General features: G+C 34.0%; 1 protein-coding gene across 7 annotated transcripts in view; it reads left to right on the top strand.

Moving 5' to 3' along the window:
- Positions 1–13,513, top strand: part of Patronin (calmodulin-regulated spectrin-associated protein patronin) — a 172,742-nt gene that overhangs the window by 146,404 nt on the left and 12,825 nt on the right. For 5 of the 7 annotated variants that reach the window (XM_089089897.1, XM_089089898.1, XM_089089894.1 and 2 more), the window contains 2 exons: positions 6,908–6,979; positions 11,512–11,634. In XM_089089897.1, coding sequence (XP_088946023.1) covers positions 6,908–6,979; positions 11,512–11,634 — 195 coding nt within the window. The remainder of the gene's footprint in view (positions 1–6,907; positions 6,980–11,511; positions 11,635–13,513) is intronic. The other 2 variants (XM_089089899.1, XM_089089895.1) reach the window with 1 other exon arrangement.

The raw sequence follows: 13,513 nt of genomic DNA, 5'->3' as shown, positions 1-13,513 counted from the left end.
TGTATGTACTTTTAGGTTATATATACAATTATAAAGACACAATCTGAGCCTTCACGGGAGGGGTAGAAAATTTTTCTGGAAAGTATTAATGATTAGGAAGGCAGCCTATAAAGGCCCAAATGTTCATGGTTTTGCCCTTTCAATGTTTTCTTTACCTCATATTGAATACAAAAAAAAACGAGTTGTATTAACTGAAAGTAAGGAGCGGCCGTAAAAATTAAAAAGAAAAGAAAATATTACGTATATGAACGGGGCTGTCCCCGCCGCAAAGCAGCTCTATGTAGGATCAAGTTATTTTTTTTTTAAAAAAATACGGTTGTGTGTCCGTGACAAACTTTAGCGTAAAGAGCGAGGTGTTGAGACGGGGGCAGCCCATAACATATACGTAATAATTTCTTTTCTTTTTAATTATAAATGACACTCCTTACTTTCAGTTAAAAAAAACTTGCCTTTTTCTATTTAATTTTTGAACGTTTTTGAATTAATACAGATTTTGATTTTGGCTCACCGTAAATGAATAATTAAAACAAATTTTGTATATTAATGTTACTTTTACTTGGTTAAATGGCTTTCTCGAAAGTTGTTTAATTATATTTACGAACAGTTTTTATTAGTAATAAATATACGTAACTTACGTAACGAACTTATATATTTATATATTTTTAATACATATATTAAAAGGTTCTCCCCCTATTCAATACCTCGCTCTTTACGCTAAGGTTCGAATTTCGTTCCAATTCTTTAAAAATGACCCCTTAATCGGTGATGCGGCAGTTGAATCACGGCTTGACTCTTTATTATCGGAAGAAATTTCAAAGCCCCGCCCAAATAGTAAAATATCTGTTTCTGTTGATGATGTAACGGTAGCAATTAAAGCTCTAAAAAGTAAGCATTCTATTGATCATGATGGTATACATTCAAACCATATAAAATTGGCATCCCCCAAAGCAATCTTTCTCCTCGTTACTCTTTTTACTACTATTCTTTCTTCTGGAGTTCTTCCAACTAGCTTTTCTCGTGCCACCACTTCACCCCTTTCAAAAAAAGGAGGGACTACGAATCGATGTTCTGATTACAGGCCGATTACTGTTTCGTGCCAGATTATCAAAGTTTTTGAGTTAGTTTTATTAAAGTATTTGGAGTCTTGTAACAAAGGCCAGAATCAAACTGGGTTCCGTAAGGGGCTAAGCTTGGATGTTGCTCATACCCTCCTTTCAAGACTAATATCCTTTTTTAAGCCATGGTATAGAGTTTATACACTTGCGTTAGATTTTGCGGCGGCGTATGATTCAATTATCCATTCTTGGGCTATGACTGCGCTTCTGAAGAATAATGTCCCACTACCAGTAGTTTTGGTTTTAAAAAAGTGGTATGGCTCCTCTCGTATTCGTATTAAGTTGAAGAATCAGTTTAGTGATTATAATGTTAAGTTATGTAGGGGGCTGAGACAAGGAAGCATTATTTCTCCTTTGATTTTCAATATTACTGTTTCGGGGCTATTTGATCAAATTCGGTTGACTTTTATTTATGGTAAAGGTTATGTTCTGTCGTGGATTGATTACGCAGATGATTTAATCCTTTTGAGTCGATCGCTTCAGTCACTTCAACAAAATGTAGATTTTTTATCAAATGTTTTTAGTGAGCATGGACTTAGTTTTCGCCCTGAAAAGTGTCAGTTTTTAATTCTTGGTCCTAAGGCTAATGATCTCGTTAATTCAGAAATTTCTGTCCATATTTATGATAGTATTTAAAACCTTTAGAATCTTTTTCATGTCTTCGTGTACCTTATGGAACAACTTTAGCACTATGCCGTGCTTCTGTTTCTAAAGCAGTTAAAAGTAGAATAGCGTCTAGTTTCGGGGCAGTAATTTGTCTTCGCGATCTTCTTTCTCGGAAATCTCTGGCTCGGGTATATAATACAGTCGCTTTGCCTCAAATTTCAGTTTTTTCATCGCTTCTCCCGTTTTTTAGAATTAGTAATACTGCGCATGTAAAAACCACATTTTTGAATTTTGCTAAGTTCCTTTGCCGCTTTTCTAGATCTGAATCAAATACTTTTTTAATGAATGCATATAAAATAAAAAACCCTGTTGATGTTTTGGAGAAAAATCAAAAGAATTTTTTATCCAAATTAAATGTTTTTTCTCATAATTCATATAGAGCTGCGCACGAAGCTTAGTTTATTTTATTTGATTTAATTTTTGAATGAAGTGTTAATTTGTGAAGTGTTAGTTTATTATCTATTGAATGAAGTGTTAATTTTGATTGAAGGCCTTTGTGTATTTGTTGTTATATAGTTTAAAATAATTTTATGGCCTGTTGATTAGCGGTTATTATTTTTATTTATTTCTTTTTTACTCTTCGTGTTCGGAGGAAATAAAAAGTTTGAATTGAATTGAATTGAAAGGCCGTTAATTAGAATAAATAGCTCTTATGAAAGTACTAAAAAATCTTTGGCTTAAAGAGCGAGGTATTGACTAGGGGGCAAACCCAATCATATACGTAATAATTTCTGTTCGTTTAAGTTTTGATCTTGCTCTTACTTTCCGTTTAAAAACTTGTTTTTTTTAATTTAATTTCTGATCGTTTTTTTAAATAATGCTGGAAAATCCGGCGCCCCCTTCATAGTAGGGTCCCTTCCCCAATGAAAACTTCCTCCATGGAACGATCCACCCACATAGCCTCCCGACCCCCCCCTCCCACTACCAGAAAAATCCTCCTTGAAAATGGCTGTATACTTCCCAATAACCAATACTATATGTAAATATTGGGTAAAGTTCATAACTTTCAACCCTCCCCCCGGGGACGTTGGGGGATTAAATCATCCTAAAATTCAAAGTTATTATATTTTCGACCATGTTGAACAAAATGGCTGTCTCAAAATTTTGATCGAGTGACTTTGGGGAAAAATGAGCTTGGGAGGGGCCCTAGTTGCCCTTCATTTTTTTGGTCACTTAAAAAGGGCACTAGAACTTTTAATTTCTGTTCGAATGAGCCCTCCCACGGTATTCTAGGACCACTGGGTCAATAAGATCTCCCCTGATTTTCCCCTGATTTTCATTAAGGTTCTATAACTTTTAGGGGGTGTTTCCCCCTATTCCCCCTTTTTTCGAAAATCAGGCAAATTTTCTCAGGCGCGTAACTTTTGATGGGTAAAAGTAAACTTGATGAAACTTGTATATTTGAAATTAACCTTAAAATCTGATTCTTTTGATGTATCTATTGGTTTCAAAATTCCGTTTTTTAGAGTTTTGGTTACTATTGAGCCGGGTCGCTCCTTAGTTACAGTTCATTTCCACGAACTGTTTGATTTATCTTTCGCATGAACTGTGTCCACTTTTTAGGTATAGCTCTTCATACTTTTGCACTTTTTAACTTATTTTTACCCAAATTTGTCTTTAGTGTGGATTAATCTTGGGTTAACCTTGGCGATAATTTTACTTCCTGTCGACAGTTTGTAGATATGTACCCTAGTGCTCATTACCGTTGACAATTAGCAAATAAGTTGAGATTATGCTGATTGATATAATATTGTATAGGATTATGAAATCTCCTGTTGGATCCCTGTCTACAGTTATTTTGATTATTGCCCCCTCCTCCTCTCCCTACATCCTTGTCTGGAAACGTTCGGAGTATATGTTCTTTTCTTCCTAATTGGAAATGCAGTGTTTGCTATCAGTCATCTTACGATATATGATAAAGTACTAGATTTTTGCTGTTTAAATCACTAAATAAAGGGTGCTAAAACGTTGTCAGATTTATCTTACTTGTTTGTTGTTCAAATATTCAATATTTTCCAAAATATTGGAATTTTGCAAAATGTTTAGATATTGAGATATTTTTTAAATTTTTAAATGATTCTTTGTTCACGAATGTTCGATTATGTGGTGTAGTTCAAAATATGTATTCATGTTTGTGCTAAGTTTGTGCTAGTATGAGTTTGTGGTATATAAATATTGTCTTTTCACAAATATTGTCGAATATTTACTTTTTACCTCGTTTGGTTAAACTAAGAATTATTTCATTAGAATATGTAATTCAATACTTGATTTATTTTGTAAATTTCTTCGTAACTGGTTTAATTACCCTCGCTCAAGACATGTTTGACAATTAACGCCTGTACTGGTAACTCAAAACAGAAGTTTTATATTAGAGTAAGGGTAGGTATGCATCTCTTCATTGAAATAGGGCTGTATATGGTAAATGAGGGGTATGGTTGTGTCTGGAATTAGGAGCGGTGACCATTCTGCGTATTATGTTAAATTGTAATGATTTTGGTTCTCGGCCTCCAGGAATGGACTGAGTATTTTGATTATGTGTGATTTATTCTTTTCATTTGTTAATAAACCCATTGAACATAAAATACAGATCTAGGCTGAATGGTAAACGTCATTTTTGGCGCGCAAAAAGAGGGGATAAATCACTTAACCGTTTTTATTTGGGTGAGAGCAATACTTACAACGCCTTCCCCGGCCCTGGAGGGGGGGGGGGGGTTGTGTGGACACAGAAGTTTTTATTATCTGATCTTTGAACTATTTTTAACAAAATGACCAAACGTAAAGGGGTTTTTGTTATATGATATTTCAACTATTTTTAACAAATGGCCACTTCAAATTTTTTATCAGTTGTATTTGGGGAAAAAGGGCTTGGGGGGCCAGTTGCTCTCTGATCACTTTTTACACTTAAAAAGGGCACTAGAACTCTCGATTTCCAATCAAATGAGCTCCCTTTCAAGCGTATATAACGACCCATTCTATATGAAGTACCCCTGGTAAAAAATTTTAATGGAGTGTGGGGTGAGGCTAGCTGCCCTCCAATCACTTTTTACTCTTATAAAGTGAATTACTGATTTCAATTTCCAATCAAATGAGCCCTCTAGGAAGTTCATACGTGTTTCACTTCCATAACAACCATATATGCCCCCAGGGCACAACTTACAACGCTTACCCCCGGGCCCTGGGGGGCTCTGTCGACACCGGAGTTTTTTTGTTATCAGAACTTTGAACCATTTTAAACAAAATGTCCAACTCAAAATTTTTATCGGAGGCATTGAGGGAGTGGAGGAGGGGGGGGGCTAGGTGCCCTCCGATCTCTTTTGACTCTTAAAAATTGAACAAGAACTTTCAATTTCCAATCAAGTGAGCACTCTCCGAAGTTTATACGAGAATCATTTCCATAAAAACTGTATATACCTCCAGAGCATTACTCATAACGCCTGTCTCCGGGCCCTGGGGGGCTGCGTCGATACAGTAGTTTTTCTTATCTTACCTTTTAAAAATGTTTAATGAAATGGCTATTATAAAAATTTTATCGGATGAGCTTGGGAAAAAAAGGGTGCGTGTGGGGGGGGGCTGTTGCCCTGAGATATCTTTTTACTCTTAAAAATTTAACTAGAACTTTCAATTTTCCAATCAAATGAGCCCCCTCTGAAGCTTATACGAGCATCCCTTTTATAAGAACCATATACGCCCCCAGGACAACCCTTACAACGCCTATCCCCCGGGCTCTGGGGGGTGTTTTTGTTATCTAATTTTTGAACAATTTCCAAAACACTGGCTATCTCAAAATTTGTAGGGGACGGGTTTGGGGAAAAAAGAGCGTGGGGGCTATTTTAACATTCTTGACTCTTAAAAAGTCAACTAGAACTTTCAATTTCTAATCAAATGAGCCCTCTATGAGGTTTATACGAGCATCCCTTTCATAAGAACCATACATGCCTTTAGGGCACACCGGGTCTATTCACACCGGGTTTTTTCTTATCCAACCTTTGAACTATTTTTAACAAGATGTCTATCTCAAAATTTTTATCAGATGGGTTGGGGGATAGCTGCCCTCGGATCTCTTTTGACTATTAAAAAGTGAGCTCGAACTTTCAATATCCAATCATATGAGCCCTCTCTGAAGGTTATACGAGCATCCCTTTCATACGAATAATATATGCCCCAGGGCATAACTTACAACGCCTGCCCCCGGGCCCTGGGGGGTTGTGACGACACCTGAGTTTTCGTTACCTGACTTTTGAGAAATTTTTAACTTAAAGCCTATCTCAAAATTTTTATTGGATGCATTTGGGGAAAAGGGGCGTGGGGGGCTAGTTGCCCTTCAATATCTTTTGACTCGAAAAAACTTAACTAGAACTTTCAATTTCCAATCAAATCAGCCATCTCTGAATTTTTTACGAGCATCCCTTCAATAAGAACCATATATTCCCCATAGGTATAATTTACAACCCCTGTCCTCGGACCAGGGGGGGCTGTGTTGACCCCTGAGTTTTCTTTATTTGGTCTTTGAAATATTAAAAAAAAACTATCTCAAAGTTCTTATCGGATGGGTTTGAGGAAAAAACAACGTGAAGAGGGGGGGGGCGAGGTGCCCTCTAATTTCTTTTGACTCTTAAAAGTGAACTAGAACTTTCAATTTCCAATCAAATGATCCCTCTTGGAATTTAATACGAGCATCTCTTCCATAAGACCCACATATGCCCCCAGGGCATAACTAAAAACGCCTGCCCCCGGGCCCTGCTGGGTTGTGTCAACACCGGATTTTTTGTTATATGATCTTTGAACTATTTTTAACACAATAGATATTTTAAATCCCCTCCCCAAAACAAATTCTTCTTTACATTCTTGCGTCTATCCCATCTTAGTCTTTTCTCTAAACCTACTTACCATTTTTTCCCTCCTTCTTTCTCTGTTTCATCTATTTCCTCCCAACAGTAATGGTATTAGTTTGAATAGAATTGAACAGCATTCAATATTCAATCTGAATAAGCAAAGCTATTCGGATAGTAATAGGCAGATGTAAAAAAAAAGGACAAGCTAAGACCATGCTGAAAAACTTGTATTATTTTTAGCCCTAATTTGCATGCATTTTTTTGTGTATTCTAACCTTGACTAACACCTTTCAGCAAGACCTGGTAGTCGACAAGGAGCTCCTGGGTCTGCTTCACGCCGTTTCGGATCTCTTATGAATCTAAGCGGTAAGAATAACCTTCTTCTAATAATAAAGTTAGGCTCTGATAGTAGCCAGATTTACCGACTTAATGGTTGGTTTCTACCGACCAAGATAATTATTTCAGTAAAACTCATCAATCTGCAAGACTGTGGTTTGAACCACGGTAAAATCAATATAACTGCGGTAAATAAAAAATCTTTTGAAATTAACCCTTGCTTCACGCTGGTGCAATTTTTTTACGCAAATGAGTTAACGGATAACGGATGCAGGATAATAGCAAAAACGTTCACACAGAAACGGTTCACACAGCCTGTATTAGCCATAGCTAGGTATGCCTAATTAAGGATATAATTCTTGCCTTCCATGTTCATTTCCCTGGAAATATTCTCCCAGGCCTTGAGGATTGAATGTTTCTTAGAATGACCCTCATATCCTTTGTCATATACTAATATCAATAACGTATTACTATTGTGTCTATGTATTTGTGACAAACATGATTAGTTTCTCAGTCATTTCTATTGTTTGCTTGTAAAAGGTTTTAATTAAAAATAGCGATGTGTTTTTTAACGGCTCAGTAGAAATATTTTGACGGAATCGTTTTGACGGAATATATATATATATATATATATATATATATATATATATATATATATATATATATATATATATATATATATATATATATATTTTGACGGAGTCGTTGAACCGCTATGACGCATAAAGTTTCTATAAAAACGGATGTAATTTGATGGATCCCGCAAAAACAGGCGTTCTTGCGCGAAAACGCAGCAGCGTGAATCAATGGTAACTGGAAAGTTTGGCTCATCCTCTAATAATTCAGATTTACCCTGACAGGTTAGATTTGCCGACTAAGTGGTCTGTTTTTACTGACCGAAATTGCCATTTTGCTAAAAATTGACAATTCTGTCGTAAAATATTAGTAAAACCAGCTATTTATTGATATTGTAATTATTAATACCAGCATTTCTTCTGAAAAACAGAATTTTTTCTAAGCACCATGTCGGAACATCTTGCATATCGTTTAATTGCTTAAGCCATTTGGAACCATACTTAACAGCTATTATTACCATTGCATTTAGTATCCTAATCTTCCTTTTCTCTGAAACCTTTTTCAAGAGTAAAAAATCACCTTGCTCCTCTGTTATTCTACATTATACATTTCAGTGGTATCCACCTTCATTACTAATAATGTTACCTATGCAAATCAAGCTACCCATCTCATGACTATCACTTTCTTGGCACCTAACATCACCTCTTCTTTATTGATTATTCATTATTCAAGTGACTTGGTCCTCTAAACCACTACTACTAACAACTCACTGCGGCACTAAGCTGCGCGACACAGCTACGCAGACCTCTCCTTCTTGATATTTTCAGAACTTCATTACAATCTTTGGTAATATGTCACCCTTCATTCAAAACTTGACCTAGCCATCTTAACTAACCTTTTATTGTAGCCCTAGAGGTGGGATCAAACCAGTTTTTCGTGCTGCTTTTACCTTCATATAGAGTCAGTCAAACAAATACCTAAAACCGTTCAGAGGCAATTCCTCTGGAAAGCCTTTCTTAGCTTTTCAGAGAGCCCGCGTTTTAGAGCCATAGTTGACTTCTAAGTATTATTTTTAAACTTACTTTCGTAGCTTGGAGTATGGAAATCTCACAAAAATGCATTCATTTTGTCAACTCTTTCACCCAGGATAGTCAAATCATTTAGATATAAGAATATTTTATTTTTTGTTTAAAATTAAAACCTTCTTAAACATTCCTACTTAAATAATTTACTTTCCTACTACACTACTTACTTACTACTACTTAATTTTAAAATAAATACTTACTTAATATAAATCCTACTTAATATATAATAATATTATTATATTATATTACTTAGGGGGTAATATAATATTATATAATAATATTACTTAATATTATTACGTAATATTATTATATGTGTTTATATTATATAAACACAGCCTAATATTATTATATTATATTACTACTTAATATATAATAACTTAATATTAAAATAAATTCTACTTAATTTTATGTTTTCTTATAGTATTGGCTGTGTTTCTTATGAAAGATTCTATCAAATTAATCTATCTAAACGAGAATAAAACTCGACCCTGCTTGACTTCTGATTTCACACCGAACCTACTGTTAAACACGCATTTGAATGCACTCATCCAGCCTACCATACAGGATCAAACTTCTCATCTTTTAATCTAAGCATGAGAATCTGGTCTACGCTTCCTCTCCCTTACTCTCCCTTACCATCCTGTCCGTAATTCTAAACCCGAAGGCTGAACGACAGAAGAGACCTGGAGAGCATATGAATAACGGATAAATATTATTAATTGATTTAATGTGGTAATAAGCTTAGGACCAAATATGGTAGGATTGGTTCGTAACGTCCTATTTTGTAGTTATCGAAATGTTTACCATTTTGGTTGTATATAACACGGAAAGACTCTTTTTATAAAACGGGGACTAAATATTAAAGGGCGTCTACAGGTTGAATAAAAATTCATATAAATGACGATTGGGTTCAATAAATATAAGGTTGTCAACTTTAAGAAGCCAAATTGCAGTGTCCTTCTCTGAAAACTTTACTTACAGCATCTCCTGGTCTAATTAGCGCCATCGTACGAACTAATTTGCATTCTATATAAGGAAGCAAATTTTTGAAAGTGGAATCACTTTTGGCAAGTGGAATCACTTGCCAAAGTTTTTTGAATGTCCTGCCCACAGCTTAAACTTTCCTTGAAATAGAAAGGTGACCCTATCAAGCTAGTGCCTTTGGTACGTTCACTCATGTCACATTTCTCATAGAATTGTTTCTTTAAAATCACCTAAAATCCCTAAATACTTTCTCTTTATCGAAAATCATGATTTTAATTTTTAGTGTCTCATATCTAGCTTCATATCCACTTTATTTCGGAAACTCATTTTTCATACAATCAGGGTTTGCGGCTTTATTATTTTGAGATCTTTCCTTTTATACATTTTTCTACTCCTTCCTACTAAAAACTCTTCCATCATTTCTAAATGATAAAACTTTTTATCGTTATTTTCTATACCATTCCCTACTACCTTATTACTGTTTAACGATTCTTAAAAAAGTTCAGCTTACCTCTGATTAACACTTTTATCGCTAATTAAAGCACAGTTGAACTGGAATGACCACTTTTCATTTTTTAGCGTAGAATATAAAAATAGGGATATATATATATATATATATATATATATATATATATATATATATATATATATATATATATATATATATATATATATATATATATATATATATCACATATATATATATATATATATATATATATATATATATATATATATATATATATATATATATATATATATATATATATATATATATATATATATATATATATATATATCTATATATATATATATATATATATATATATATATATATATCTATATATATATATATATATATATATATATATATATATATATATTTATATATATTATACCGTCCAGCTATATATTCTTGATCCTTCGATATTATATTCTTAGCCCCCATTACGTTAAGGCTTTATTAATTGCCTTCTCTACTTCCCTACTTTCTCTTGCTTTCTTATTTTCTATCACTCAGAAACTACTTTTTGTTTTGCCAAATTTTAAACTTTTTCGCTAACATTCCTAGTTGCTTCTGATGTTTTTTTCTTAAAACTCGCTGGTTACTTTATCTTCGGGGGTATCGAAATTACCCTTATACTCTACGCTGATGGACTACTTAATTTAATTATGTTTTTAACTTTTTGTAACTTATGTTTTTAACTTTAAACTTTTTATGTTTTAATTCTGTTTTTATTAAATGTAATTTATTTGGGAATAATTGTCTCAATAACATGCTCAATAAATTCTTCACGAAAACTAGCTAGACGTATAAATTTTTGCATGAAAATTGTGCGTTGTGTCATATGAATTTACAGGAATTAGTGCGTATGGCAGTGTTTTGCCATGTGTACCTACCTGGAATTTTTTCGCCTCCCTCCCCTAGATTAAAAAAAAATACTATTTTTGGGAATTTTCATTAAACAAAAGAAAAAACAAATTTGACCCCCCCCCCCTAGATATTAAAACATACCGTTTGCCTCCCCCCCCCCTAAATTCTTGTTGATTGACGCCACAGCAAATAGGTCATCTACTTTTATGCTGCATCGTTTATGTTTCTATACTTTTATAATTTATATTTCTACTGTATACTTGGCGGTATGGATATTATCCTTATACTGCACGCTGATGGACCACCCAAAAATCCTCTGTCAACTTATTTTGAATGCGTCCAACAGTAATGAATCCCTATTCTTTACTTTCAGCTTTATTATGTTGATTTTGTTATTTCAATTGGACTTCTATTCAAGAATAGCTTTCTGATTGACCAGCAATGTTTACGTTCACACGAACAATATTTAAGAAAAATATTTTGGCTGAAGAAGCTTCGTAAATGAACTTGTGTATTATTTTCACATTATTGTATTTTTCTAGGCTCGAGTAATAATAACGAAAACGAATATGAGGGAAATACAACATCTCGTAATCTTGTGAAAAGAGCCCCTTCCCCTGGGATGGGCAATGCTATGAGAACGAGAAGCATTACCTCTCCTTCAGGTATCAATGCTAATTTTTATATTTTTCCTTTCTCTTTTTTGAATGTTATAGCTTGCGTTTTTAATTGTCTTTCTTGTCTCCCTTTCTGTTTTATCTAATATTTCTCAAATATTAAGTTATTGATCTCAGGGTAGTTGAACTAGCACTTTTATTTGTATTTTGTGTCCCCCAATTATTTTTTGATCTAACGGAAAAGATCTAAACCGTGTTTGGAAATTCTGTCCTGGGTAAATTATATCCGGACATATTTATATATTCCTTAGGTTGTAGACCTGTCGAGTCTTTTTTTTATGCTTATGTTTTTAATTCTTAATACTGAAATTAGTTTTAAAAAATATTACTATTTTATGTTATAGGAGTGCATACTAACATAACCATTAGAGCTATCATATGACATTAGAGCTACCAGCTTAAAGCATGTGCTTTGCCAGTATGTGATTATTTCAGCATATTTCAAGCACTGCATTTATTGACTTTTCCTTGTATATATTTTATTTACTTTACTTTTTCTAAATTGGCAAGCTGAAAAATGATACCAAATAATAAATATTCCAAAATTCCCAATTTTGCAGCAGTGGGGATACCTTCACAGACGGAGGAGGGATATCTATTAAAATAGGAACGGGCCTAGGGTGCCTCCCCCTGAAATCCGAAGCTTTTTTGAATTTATGGGCACTTCTTGCTCAAATTGTCAAATATTTCTTTTTTTATTATTATTCAGCCTTCCCTGAAATTTTAAAATTTTGATTCCACCCTCCCCCCCTAAAAAAACAGCTTCGCCAATCCAGTCCAAACAGATGCAGGCACTTATCTCAGGGTAAATACAAGATAATGGGGAGGAGCGGACAAAAAAATAACAGGCTGGTAATAGAGAAGGAAGGAAAGGAAGAGAAGAATTGTAAAAAATATTGGGAATGTCTACGTGTCTCATTGGAACACGGGAAAAGGGCTGAAATAAGTTCCAAGTTTCATAGGTAAAGACACCAAACCAAATAACAATAATGATAAATTTCTTATTTGTTATACTGTTTATATTCGAAGCTTTAATTCTCAAATTCTGCCCAATCAGCACCTTTCTGCAAATTGTTAGTAACACATTGTTGTCAGTTAATAATTTTGTTTCCTCGAGCTAACAGAAAATTGTAATTAACAATGTAGATGGCAGAAACTAGCGTAATAACATTGGCTAGTTTATAAATGGCTTTATTTTTGTTGCCACCAAGCATTCTCGGAAGCAGGGTGGGGGGGGGGCTCGGTTATAGGGCTGGGTCAGAACAATAAAATATAAAAAAAATCCGATGGTATTAATAATGATAATTTTTTTTTTCACATGTCAAAAATAACATATAGATCAATTACCTATGCATTGTCATTATAAACAATTGATGTTACTATTTACATGTTTTAAATCAGCAATAATTTCCTGAATTTGCTTAATTTGCACCTTTTTTGTACTTTCAATGGGTTATGTTATTATTGCTACCAGTTTATATAAATAAGATCAAATTATGCTTGTCAGTCTCTATCTCCGTCTGTCTTCTGTGCGTTACTACACTGTTCATCAAATGCCAAGAAACTTTAAGAAGTTATTGAGTACATTCTTGAGAAGGTTTTAGACATAAAATTCTACGGGGGAAATATGTGGGGAGCATTTTCCATGGTGAATTTTTTTTGGGGGAAAGAATTTAGGGGGGGGGTAGGAATTTTCTTGGAGGTGTTGTGTGTGGGAGGGGGGGGGTAATTGTTCGTGTAGGGAATTTTCTGGGGTGAATTTCTCAAATACTTTCAAGTTTGAAAATACGATCGTTAATAATAAATGTGGAGGAAATTTTCCGCATGGGCGACTTTTCATTAAATTTCTTTTCTTTCGATATCGCTG

This window comes from Artemia sp. Qi Xiang Cuo, chromosome 5, assembly GCF_049724085.1.
Source record: "Artemia sp. Qi Xiang Cuo chromosome 5, ASM4972408v1, whole genome shotgun sequence".
Classification (NCBI taxonomy): Eukaryota; Metazoa; Arthropoda; class Branchiopoda; order Anostraca; family Artemiidae; genus Artemia; species Artemia sp. Qi Xiang Cuo.
Note: the sequence above shows the minus strand (reverse complement) of the source record. Positions and strands in the feature narration are given on the sequence as shown.